This window comes from Talpa europaea (assembly GCF_964194135.1).
Source record: "Talpa europaea genome assembly, chromosome: 16".
NCBI lineage: Eukaryota > Metazoa > Chordata > Mammalia > Eulipotyphla > Talpidae > Talpa > Talpa europaea.
The window spans coordinates 25661658-25674208 of NC_140084.1; the positions used below are offsets into that span (position 1 = coordinate 25661658).

General features: G+C 50.5%; 1 protein-coding gene across 2 annotated transcripts in view; it reads left to right on the top strand.

The window, feature by feature from the left end:
- Window positions 1-384: 384 nt before the first annotated feature.
- The window catches only part of ZNF536 (zinc finger protein 536), a gene marked incomplete at both ends in the record, with an annotated part of 235187 nt that continues 223020 nt past the window's right edge, over window positions 385-12551 (top strand). Inside the window, one exon of one of the 2 annotated variants that reach the window (XM_084257695.1) lies at window positions 385-2556. In XM_084257695.1, coding sequence (XP_084113821.1) covers window positions 387-2556 — 2170 coding nt within the window. The remainder of the gene's footprint in view (window positions 2557-12551) is intronic. The other variant, XM_084257696.1, reaches the window with a different exon arrangement.

Sequence of the window (12551 nt, forward strand, 5' to 3'; positions counted from 1 at the left end):
TTCTAAGGCAAACTTTGAACGGAACCAACAGGTGCAGGAACTGCAAGAGGGGAAAGGAGGGAAAGTTTAACACGTAGACCCCTGATTTGTTATTAGGTGTTGAAAGTGGTAAAACATTAATAATTTAAATGTGAATGAATAATTGCAGTCTGTAAATAGAAAATACAAGGAAGACGATCTATCGCCAAAACAAATTGGAGGAGTGATGCCATATTGCATAATTGGCATTTAATAATTCATTTTTTTATTATTGTTTTTGACTATAATCCCTGAGCATTATTATGTGTAGGTAAGGCATGAAATGCAAATTCCCCACTAGCTGATCCTGTTGATTCGTTGTGCCATGACACCTGGCACAGATCTGAACTGTCTCTCTGTTTTCAGGGATGGAAGAAGCCAGTCTGTGCCTTGGAGTGTCCCCGGCGGCATCGGAAGCTGAGCCCCACCTGAGCGGCCCTGTCCTCAACGGCCAGTATGCCATGAGTCAGAAGCTGCACCAGATCACCTCCCAGCTCAGCCATGCGTTTCCCGAGCTGCATCCTCGGCCCAACCCGGAGGACAAGACGCCGGCGCCCATGGATGAGAAGGCCCACGTGCCCATGAGTGGCCAGCCCATGGGCAGTCAGATGGCACTCCTGGCCAACCAGCTGGGCCGGGACGTCGATACCAGCCTCAACGGTCGGGTGGACCTGCAGCAGTTCCTCAATGGGCAGAACCTGGGCATCATGTCCCAGATGAGCGACATTGAGGATGATGCCCGCAAAAACCGCAAGTACCCGTGCCCACTGTGTGGCAAGCGCTTCCGCTTCAACAGCATCCTCTCCCTCCACATGCGCACCCATACCGGAGAGAAGCCTTTCAAGTGTCCCTACTGTGACCACCGGGCAGCGCAGAAGGGGAACCTCAAGATTCACCTGCGGACCCACAAGCTGGGGAACCTGGGCAAGGGGCGTGGGCGAGTGCGTGAGGAGAACCGCCTGCTGCACGAGCTGGAGGAGCGGGCCATCCTGCGGGACAAGCAGATGAAGAGCAGCCTGCTGCAGCCCAGGCCGGACCTGAAGCCCCTGCAGCACGCCCAGCAGGCCCCGCTGGCTGCCTGCAACCTGGCCCTGCCCACCAACCACAGCGTGCCCGACCTGGCCAACCCGGTGCCCTCGCCCAAGCCGGCCACCGTGCAGGAGGAGGCTGTGGTCCCGGCCGCCGGCTTCCGCTGCACCTTCTGCAAGGGCAAGTTCAAGAAGCGGGAGGAGCTGGACCGCCACATCCGCATCCTCCACAAGCCCTACAAGTGCACGCTGTGCGACTTCGCAGCCTCGCAGGAGGAGGAGCTCATCAGCCACGTGGAGAAGGCGCACATCACCGCCGAGTCCGCCCAGGGCCAGGGCCCCAACGGTGGCGGGGAGCAGTCGGCCAACGAGTTCCGCTGTGAGGTGTGCGGCCAGGTGTTCAGCCAGGCGTGGTTCCTAAAGGGCCACATGCGGAAGCACAAGGACTCCTTCGAGCACTGCTGCCAGATCTGCGGCCGGCGCTTCAAGGAGCCCTGGTTCCTGAAGAACCACATGAAAGTGCACCTCAACAAGCTGTCGGTGAAGAACAAGTCCCCCAGTGACCCCGAGGTGCCCGTGCCCATGGGCGGCATGTCCCAGGAGGCCCATGCCAACCTGTACTCCAGGTACCTCTCCTGCCTGCAGAGCGGCTTCATGGCGCCAGACAAAGCCAGCCTGAGCGAGCCCAGCCAGCTCTACAGCAAAGGGGAGCTGCCCATGAAGGAGAAGGAGGTCCTGGGCAAGTTACTGTCCCCCATCTCCAGCATGGCCCACGGTGTCCCCGAGGGCGACAAGCACTCCCTCCTGGGGTGCCTCAACCTCGTGCCCCCCCTGAAATCCAGCTGCATCGAGCGCTTGCAGGCGGCTGCGAAGGCCGCCGAGATGGACCCTGTGAACAGCTACCAGGCTTGGCAGCTCATGGCCAGGGGCATGGCCATGGAACATGGCTTCTTGTCCAAAGAGCAGCAGCTACAGCGCAACCACGAAGACACTTTGGCAAACGCCGGAGTTATGTTTGATAAGGAGAAGAGGGAGTATGTGTTAGTGGGAGCAGATGGCGCCAAGCAGAAAATGCCTGCTGATTTGGTTCACAGCACTAAAGTGGGCAATCAGAGAGACCTGCCAAATAAGCTCGACCCTTTAGAAGGCAGTCGGGATTTTTTGTCACATGGGCTGAACCAGGCGCTCGAGTATAACCTGCAGGGTCCCGGGAACCTGAAGGAGAAGCCCACCGAGTGCCCTGACTGCGGCCGCGTGTTCCGCACCTACCACCAGGTGGTCGTGCACTCGCGCGTACACAAGCGGGACCGCAAGGGTGACGAGGACGGGCTGCACGCAGGCCTGGACGAGCGGCGTGGCTCAGGCAGTGACCAGGAGTCCCAGTCGGTCAGCCGCTCCACCACCCCGGGCTCCTCCAACGTCACCGAGGAGAGTGGGGTCGGAGGCGGGCTCTCCCAGACAGGGAGCGCCCAGGAGGACAGCCCGCATCCCTCCTCGCCTTCCTCCTCAGGTAGGTGCCAGGGGAGCTGGGGGAGGAGCAGCTAGCACGCGGGCTCTCTTACCAGGTGTCCAGCTCTGCCCAGGCTCCTCAGGGTCAGTTCTGAGGTCACCTGTGGCTTGATGGCCGGGATGGGTTGGCTGGACACTGGGCTTTGCCTTTCTGCCCTGTTGTTGTGACTCTCTGACCTTCCCTTGAATTCGGGTCCCCAGGAAAATAAGTTGACTTTCCTCCTGTGTGGTAAAGATGGCCAGTTGGCACGTTTGCCAAGGAGGCCTAGCCTACTCTTCCCTGGATCCAGTTCATGCCCTGCCACCCTCTACCTCTTAGTTTCTGGAGCCTTTCAGCTGGCTTTGGGCTCCCCCATGGATTTGGATGGATGTGTACATTTATCCTCATCACCTCTTTCGCTATGAATCTTCTCCTACTGCTTTCATTTGGGTTCCCTTCCCCAGACCAAACCTATCTCTGTCCACTCCCAAAATGAACTGCCTGGCCCGCCAGCTCCCTCTGGCTTAAAGAACCATTCCACTCTCCTCTGTTGGTTTGGAAAAGCACAGAGGTTTGAAACACAGATGCGTGACTGCCTGTCTTAAATTGTACTGTGTCACACGGGCGATACAGCTTTGGGGTCTAAAATAGCAAAGCAGAAAATCTGTCATCAAAATGTCTGTGAAATGCTGAAGCTTCCTGGCCCAGTTTGGGGAAAAAAAAAAAAAAAAAAAACCACTAGCCTAAGATGGCTAAATTAAAATCGCTACCTAACAGCAGGTAAGCTGTTGCCTCCATCCATATTTCCAAAGCCCCTTACTAATGGATAGTAAATTGAAAGTTATATCTCCAGCCCTTTATAAAGAAAGCATCTCGCTAATACTGTAATCATTCTGCAGCCTAACAACAGAGGAAATCATGCCATAACAAATACCCTGTTACTAATGGCAACATTGATTTCTGCAATCAGCCATTAAGTCTAGAAAATGAAAGACAGTTTGAGGCACCTCAAGGCACTGCATTGCCCACTGTTTCAGATGTGGCAGTTCACTGTTGAGGGTCATTTTTAAAAAGTTATTTCTTCTCTTCCCCCCCCCCCCATTCTTAGTTTGGATAAATATCTCAGGATTGGAGGTGATCCACTGTTACAATTATTAAGTAGATGCCAGTTTAGTTTTGTTGTTGTTGTCATGCTTCAGTATTCCCTTCTTCCAGGACAAAATCAGTATTAAAATAAAGTGTGAGTCTGCCGGCTTATTACAAACCAGTAAAGAATTGTTAAGACACATAAATCCGAACTGCACATTCCAGAGATTCCGATAGCACTTAATGCCTCTGCTTAAATACCCATGAAACACACTGTCTACTCCTCGAGCCCTCGACTCATTTGCGATTTATTTCTGGGGAGAAGCTCTGGAAGAGTGTATGTAACAAGGCCGCCGGTGCCCCCTGGGGGGTGGGGTTGTCCTGCACAGGTGACCAGGACCTGGGCCGCAGGATGTCAGGGAAGGTTTGCAGGTTGCCCGCTGCCAGGGGGACTCTCTGAAAGAGATCTCTGAGAGGGAGGCAGCAAAGTGCCAGGTGTACCACTGGCAGGAGGGGCTCCTTCTGGCCTCCTGGGAAGAGGTCCCCGCTTCTGGGGAGTGTCACCTCACTGTTTTCCGATTGGGGACCTCGAAGGTGCAGAAAGCAGAGAGCAAACTGGCTCTCCTAAGTTTTTGGAGTGATGTGGAGCTCACATTGACAGATTTTTATCCCCCTCCCAGACCTGCTGAAATGAAAAGGTCTCAGCAGAATATTCGACACCAAATGTTCGGCTTTATTAATGACGTGTTTAGCGTGTTTTTCTCACCTTCTGGCCAAGTGATAGCCTCGTGCTATTCCTATCTGTTGTTTCCATATCTCAAAATACTCTGTCGAAAAGACCCATTTTGCCTAAAAGAGCCAACTGGGCTTAAGTCTCGAAGGAGAACTATAGTCCTGTTGCTGTGACCGCCTCACCTTTATTTCCCTCGTTGAAGTCTTTTACAATTGTGAATCTGAGTCTTTCATTTCTGGTTGACTTCTTTGTTTTCTTCATATTCAAATTAGACCCTTTCATAATTTTCTGACTAAGTAGGAACATTGATGGCACGCCAGTGAGTAGCCTGAATCAGCTGCTGGCCCGGGGCATTCAGTTTTTCCTGGGATTAGGACCCTTCACCAAATCTAGTTAGTCTTCCTCTTATTTCTAACAAGTGTGACTTGTATAAAGTGTGATTAAAATAAGCATTTAAATAAAAATCTCCACACAATGGGTATTTTATTATTACCTGTTAGAGAGAAGCCTGCAAGGTGAAGGGGAGAAAAAAAATCTTTAAGCCCTTAAGTAAAGAAAGAAGTACTTATTAAGGCTTCTCTTAAGAAATAAGTGCAAAACACGGTTTTACAAATTTCTCAGACTGCATAACAATGTCGCAAAACTTAATATGCATCACTTGATTCTTTTTTTGTTGAAAACTGGGTCAGTAGGGCCTGAGAAACTATTTTTTCAGATCTTAACCAATGAATTCTTCTTTATAAATCGCTGCTCTTAACATGATAGTAGTTCTGAATTCATCATAAAAAACCTTTTTACGGAGAGCCTCTTAGAACAGATCTCCAGAAGAAGGCTTACAATGAGTGGCAGAGACGTCCTTTGTTATCTGATGTAATTCTTTGCAAAGGAGGATTGGGAACAGAGTGGCTGTTTAAAAATGTCTTGCTCAGGCCGAGACAGACAGGGGTCAAGTTTGCAATCAAACAGTTATTGCCGAGATGGGCGACTGTCACTGGCTAGGCTAATGTGGGATGCAGCTGTTTGTTATGTGAGCAAAAGAATGTTTGAATCAGTGAACATGTGAAAATGATTCCAGTGAACCAGAAAATGTGTTTGTTCTTTGGCTCTCTAAACTGCTGAGAACCAAGCTTAAGATCAACTGCGAAAACTAGGACCTTTGACAAATTGAGAGGTCATATTTTCTAACAGAAAATGGACAAAACTCATCACACAGATCACTTCCCCATCTCTCCCCTTTGTCTTATTTTTGTTGTTGTTGTTGTTTATTTGACTTACCGACCATTTCACACCATGGTAGATGCCATCTCTGCCTCCGTGTACAATGCAAAGGGAAACTATTTGGAAAGCGGCGGCTTATGAATTTTATTCTTTTATGACATTTAGAAAGCGGGGCGGCTGTTTTGAGGCTTCCTCATGTCTGACTGGTGTGCAAACGCTCTGATGGCATTCATCTCTGCGTCTTTCCCTAAAAACCCGTCTGAGATGGGAGCTTTACTTTGAGTGAGAAGGCGGCCAAAGTTCTGTTTCTTTAGATTTTGCTTTGGAAATCACGCTCAGAATAATTAAAACTTAATGTACTAAGAAACTATACGGTTTATTATATCCAACAGGGCAGTTACCTTCCGAGTTCCCCATCATTTTGGAGAGGGGCTAATTGAAGTGCTGATGGTGGGGAAGGGGTAATTGAATGCGCTGACCCTCTGTGCAGTAAATAAAGTCGGCTAACTTCCATGATCAATGGCAAGCCAGGGAGGGATGCCGCAAAGATGAAAATATCTTTAACCCCTACTACTTCTGGTATAATATTTTCAGATGGACAAGGATTATTTGATCAGCTGGGCTGGAAGCCTTGCAAGGTCTCCTTTTGTTGCCTGAGCTGCATTCCTGAAATGCTGGGTCCCAGTCCTGTGTAGACCCATTGACCACGGCATCAAAGGCCTTTATCCAGCTCCCTTGCGTTTCCATCGGGTGTATAGTGATATGATAGATTTTCTTTCTTTTCCACCTCTTTTTCTCATGTGGCTCCTCCTCCCTGCCCCCATTCACGATAACCACCGCCTGCTCCACACAAACAAATCCGGGCACCCGAAAGAAGGGGGAAAAAGAAAAAAGAAAAAGAAAAAAAATTTAAGTCTGAGGATTAAGATCTTCATTTTTTTTTTTTTTGCTTGTGCATTCCAATTGTTCTTAAAATATTTGGCAATGTCAATTAGTAACTGAGCAGAGTTAGCTGATGAACACAATTTTCCAGTAGACTGAGCACCCTATTGTTGCCGAGCGAACAGCAGATTTCTGAGGTCATTATCATTCGCTGGTTGCTTGGCCCAGCTGCTTCCTGCTGCAAAAGCCAAACTTTATACTGGAGCTCGGGGATGGCGTGCAGCAACAGGGGGCTGGGGGGGCTGAGGGGAGCTGGCTGCACAGTCAAGACAGTTATTATCAGCGGAGGAAACAGAAAGTAAAAGTTTCCAGGCAATTCCAGGAAAACTGCCCTATCAGGCTTCTCCCTCTTGTTCCTTTTCCAAGCACCTTCCACCTCCAGGCAGAGAATTAAAAGGACTGGGGACCCTCCTCCCCCAGGGGCTTTGTGGCAACTAATCCCTTTGCTGAGCAGAACTTTGGAAAACAATAATCCCATTTACAAATTTACTTAAAAATTGTTAACCCAATCTAGGGCCTGTGAGTGATTTCCACATAGAGAGACACCTTCATTTTTATTAAAAACAGAAAAAAACACAAGTCATTTTTAAGATGACTTTAGTAACTTGAAATCAGTGAGCTTGGTGATGAAAAACAGAAGGGTGTTTCATTTTTCAGAGGGCCCTTTTGAGCCGATAACAGCCTGAAATTCCTTGTAAAATCAAATTTAGTGTGGAGGCTCCCTTGCCCACCAGGCTTCCCTTTTGCACAGTCTGGGAGCTGGTTCAGTGAGATGAAAAGCTGCACTTTTTTAAGCTCAGCTGTTAAAACCAGGCGCCATATGCAACTCTTCCTTCCGTCCTGCCATGGATGTGCAGGCTGCAGGCCTCCTGGAGATTTACCAGGGCAGCTGGGGGTGCCCAGGCTGTGCCCGACTGACTCCCTGGGGGCTGGGGGCTGAGGTGGGGCTTGCTCTTCTTCCCCTTTCTGCTTGGGGCCTGCCTGCGGGGCCATCCGGGTGAGGCTGGGATCAAATAGCCCTCAGAGGCTGATTCACACTCTTTTCCTCTTTGCCTGTGAGCCCTGCACCTACCGGCAGCTTCTTTTTTATAAACTTCCCCTTCGCTCTGTGCACATTTATTATCTTGTGTCTAGGAGCAATTATTTGTGAACACTCAGTAGCACTCTGGGGCTTTTTGCTGCCTCTCTTACCCCTCTGCATGTAGCTACAAATCCCACTTCCACTGGGCTGCCCGATGGCGCTGTCACTTAGCATTTCAGAAAGGCAGAAATCGTACTGACTCTACAAGTCTTCAGAATGGGAGTGTGCTAGAAAGGATGTGTGGCATCAAATCCCAGAAGAAAAGTCTGCACAGTGCCTAGATCCCCGGGACATGCTTCTGCTTCGGAGGAATCCACTTCCTGGCCACAGGGTTACTCAAGGCTTCTTCAGCAGCCCTGGCCCTCACTGTCCCATCTTCAGGTAGGTGCCCTGTTCCCTGTGTCCCCCCAGGGCTCACAGAGACACGGCCATCATGCGCTGAGACTCCCCCAGTGTCCACGGCACACGCCTCCTGTATGCGTGTTAACTCGAGGCACGGAAACGTTCATTTAAATCTAAATTTAATGGTAATAAGAAAAACACAGATTAGCTAAGGACAGGTTACAATGAGGTAAGGAATTAAGCAGTCAATTTTCAAAATAGAGCATGAAGCATTAGCTGCGTGACTCCCATTCACTTGAATGGAGGTTCCGGGCTCAGGTCCTGGCCGCCACCTTGGGTGTGTGGGGACCGGAACTGGTTTGCTTTGCAAACAAGCGCAGGGTGACCCTGGCTTGGTAGTGTGGCCAAAAGCAGGTGTTGAGAACCTCCAGGCACGACCTGATTGTTCTGTGTCCTCAGGTACTGGGGGATATCACCTGCCATAGCAGCACTGCTGAGCTGGGGCAGCCTCTGTTGGGTGGCTGCACCTCTAAATCCTTCCTGCACCATGTGACTCATGCCATGAATTCTTTCTTTGGTGCACTTTGTGCCCTACCTATAAGGAATTCCTAAGAGGCTAAGGCATGGAGGTCTTCCTTGCCCTATACCTCAGCCACTTCCTCTAAGGCTGCCTTCTGGGAGGGGGTTCTACATGAGGCCTTGATATCTCAGAGGGGTGGAGATCAGGGCAAGCTACAACCAGCCCCCTGTTTTACTGCCCCAGCCCAAGATTCCACTGGATTCTGGGGATACTTGCGGATTATGCATGGAGAAGGAAGGGCTCCTGGAGAGAAGCCCTGCTGGAGCGTCTGCAGCTGTTAGAGCCTGTGAGGTTGCGGGGGAGCTCAGCTCCTTGAACTACCGAGCTGATTTGGAGCATTGATGGTAGGGGTGGAGAAACACCTGCAGAGATCAGGAGATTGGATTTGTGCAAACATCCCAATTCGTGATGATTGGGCTGGAACCTTTGCCATCTGCGACCCTTGGGCCTGCCCGCCGCCCTTCTGGGCCCCTCACCTCCCTCCACCACCTTCTCTGTCGGCATCTGACAGGCACACCCTCCACCCCTGTGGACTGGGCTGGCATCTCGAGGCAGGAGAGGGGCTCAGCAAGGCTTGCCATTGCAGAGAGGAAAGGGGCCCTCCAGCAGGGTATGGGCAGGTGGTGGGGGGCTCTCTGGTCTCCCCGGGAAGTGTGTGTCGCAGCAGCTGAGAGAAGACGTGAGTCCCCCTAGCCTTTTCCTGGCAGGACGGGGCGACGGCAACATTTACTTAAGCTGTGGAGTTTGGCACTGCTGCCGCCAGGCGCCATCTGGAAAGCCCTTCTCGCAAAGCCGTGGGCCCTCCCAAAGTGCTCAGGGGGGCAGGACTTGGGCAGAGCTTTGGGGGCTTTTTCTTGGGCAGAACCTGAGATTCCAGGCACCTGAGCAGGACTGGGGCGTCTCTGGGAGCCATGGAGCTAAGCAGGTGCTCATGGGTCTGCAAAGGGTTCCCCTCTGCTGGGTCTCCCAGTGAATTCTCAGCCAGATCTGCTCTGGCTTTTCTTTGTCGGGAGCGCACTCACTTTCCCGGGGCTGCATTTCCATCTATTTATTTTGCATTGCATCTTGCTTACTGTTGTTTTCACCTAAGTCCTGGTCTGTCGTGGCGCCGATGGTATGTTGCCAGCCAAGATTGGTAGGGATAGTTACTTATTGTCATAGCAGGGCTTGTTAGCACAAGGGGAGAAATGGGGAGTGTGCCCCTAAAATGTGCTGGGAGACAAGATGGAAAACTCGGCGGCCAGGCTGGTGATAAACAGGGCCAGGCTAAGCAGAGATTTGCCACCGTCCTTTCCCTGATCCATATCTTCAAAAAGAAACTTAGAGCCCCTAAACAGTGCGTGTCTGAACACTCCCACCACTACCTGATGGGTGGGCCGAGGCTCAGAGAAGCAGAGGGGAGGCCGGGCTGGCAGTCGCTGGAATTCACACGCTCAGTTTTGTTTTCTTTTCCCACCAAGAGGAAGCTGTCCAGCGCCTGCTCCTCACGGGCCCTGGCTCTTAGTGGCTGTGAGCCTTGGGGGTTGACATGTACCATGTGTCTGGGAAAAGTGGGAGGCACAGCACAAGCTGACTCCTTGGCTAGGCTGCCCACCATGCCACATGGGGCAGCCCTCTTCTTGGGGGTGCCCAACCAGGTGCTAGCAGGCTGAGCTGGATGGTGGAAGCACTGGGCGGTGGGTGGGCTTGACTTTTAAAGCCCAGTCACTCAGAGGGTGAGGTCATTTTCCTGTGAAGTGAGGTGCAGCTTTGCGAAGCCTTTCTTTGTTTCACCTTGTGCCTTGGGGTCTGGAAAACCCACAATAGGCCCCTTCTTTCCTTTGGGAGGCACCTGGGTTGCACCGAAATTGAGGTGGACACTGGCTTCTTCCCTCCGTTCCAGAGCCGTTAGCTGGGTGATGAGCTAGGTGGCCCCCTGCAAGGAGCAGGTGCTGGACATGTTACTCTTCATCAGGGTAATGTCCCGAGACCCTCCACTCAGTGGTTGTCACTGTGAATCTGGGACACCCTCCGTTGTCTTCAATCATCTTGAGAGGCATTTTGGAAAATGTCCAACTTGCTTATGTTTTAGTTCAGCATGGGATGCGTGCAGCGGTTGTTTCCTTGAAGACCAAGACAGATGCACATTTCTCTTTATTGCTAAATACATTTTGTTAAAATTCGCTGCTAAAATAGGTGAGTTTATTTTTTTTTTAAGTCATTTACCCTGAGCGATTGAAGTGCTCCTCGGCAGCGCTGCCATGTGGCCTAGGACGACCCCTACCATGGGAGGCCTGGCAGGCAGGTCCTTCCCAGCTACCCGACCCCCTGGGACAGCCTTTTTCCAGTGACCTGGGGTCCTCTGTGCTGAGCCTCCCCTTGAGGGGGATTTGCTGACTCCTCTGCTCCTAGTGTTATTTTTTGTGTGTGACATTTTTATTATTTTTCTTACTATAAAGTAAACTTATTTATTTTGGACATTAGAAAATACAGATCAATAAGAATTAAAATAAATCTTAAGTATATGGGCCTATTCCCTCTCAGAGTTCGCCATTGTGATCACTTGAGTTCCCCTTCCCGTCCTTCAGATGCGCTGGTGTGTTTCACGAAAAAGGACCCTATTGCTTGCACCTACTGTCATATGATACAGTTTTATAGTTTTTACTTAAATATCTGTCATATTTTTGGGTCATTGAATAATCTACACACGGTTCAGCAATGTTTTCTGTATAGGGTCAGGCAATAAATATTTTAAGCTTTCCAGCCCACGTGGTCTCCATCACAACTACTCAATTCTGCTGTAATCAAAGGGGTGCAGGCCAATGTGCAGGGGGTGAGAGGATTCATCAGAGACAGAGTGGGGAGCAGAACAGGTGGGTCTACTGAAATATACTGCTGAGCGGAGCAGTGGGGGAGGCAGGAGAGGTCTGCTGCGCCATGTGGGTCAGCTCCCTGGCTGGGGATTGAATTCAAGCTGTAGTAGTGATAGTGCTGTGACTTAACCCTTAGGCCATCAGGGAGTCCCTCAGCAAAACTTTTTTTTTTGCAAAAATAGGTGACAGGTGAATTTGGCCCATGGACTGTCCTTTGCAGACTCCTGTTTTATAGTAAGCATCATACTTGTTTAAAAAAGTTTCACACAAGTTATAAGTTCATTGAGAAAATACTAGAAATAGAGAGAAGCAAAGGAAAAACACCTGCATCTTTAAAATGTTTTAGCCACTCCCATCCGACTGCACATAATAGGAATTGTTTCCAGGTTTCCTTTTTGGACTCAAACCATTCATATCCTCTGCACAATGATTTCCAGAGGTGGAACTTCTGGCTGGAGCATGTCTGGTCACAGCGGCACCCCTGGGCTGCAGTCCATCCTCACCACTGCGTGCTGTGTCCCAAGGCCTTTTCCTTCCAGTGCTGGAGTCTTTGCCATGAGAATGTGCCCCTGAAGTTATATTGAAATCTGTCTCCCTGAAGCTGCGTGGTTCCCAGTGGCCGAGCTGCTCTGTGACTCTTTGGTTCATTCATAAATTCACCCATTTGTTTTTTGTTCAGTCATTCATTTATTCATTCAAGGACAAAATGCTCATTAAATCAGTTCTGAATGTGGAGCAATAGGCTGGATAAGGGGATGCTAAGACAAGGGGAGTCTCGTGTCACATCCAGAGACTCAGACCTGCGGACTGGGCCAGCCTAGCTGAGTGAGAGGGGCAGGAGGGCCTACCCTAGGGCCAGAGGAGCCCCGCCTTGCCGAGGTGCCACCTATGTTCCCCAGAGACCTAAAAGGGGGACGGGACCTCTTCAGTCATCTAAGTAATTCCTTTGGAAGGTAACTTTTCCGATCTTCAGAATTTGGCCAACTTGTGACTTCTGGGGAAGCAACCTCTCCAGCACAGCCACATAGCTGGCTGTTTTCTCTCTCTGGCTGTGAACTAGAGTTAAAATCATCTTCTTGCTGTGGAAGAGGCCCTGGGGGGAAAAGTCCAGCTGGTGCTTTGGAGGAAGCCCCCACACCCCCGAGACCAGGACGGGAGCAGGGTGGGAGTTCTTGGGGGACT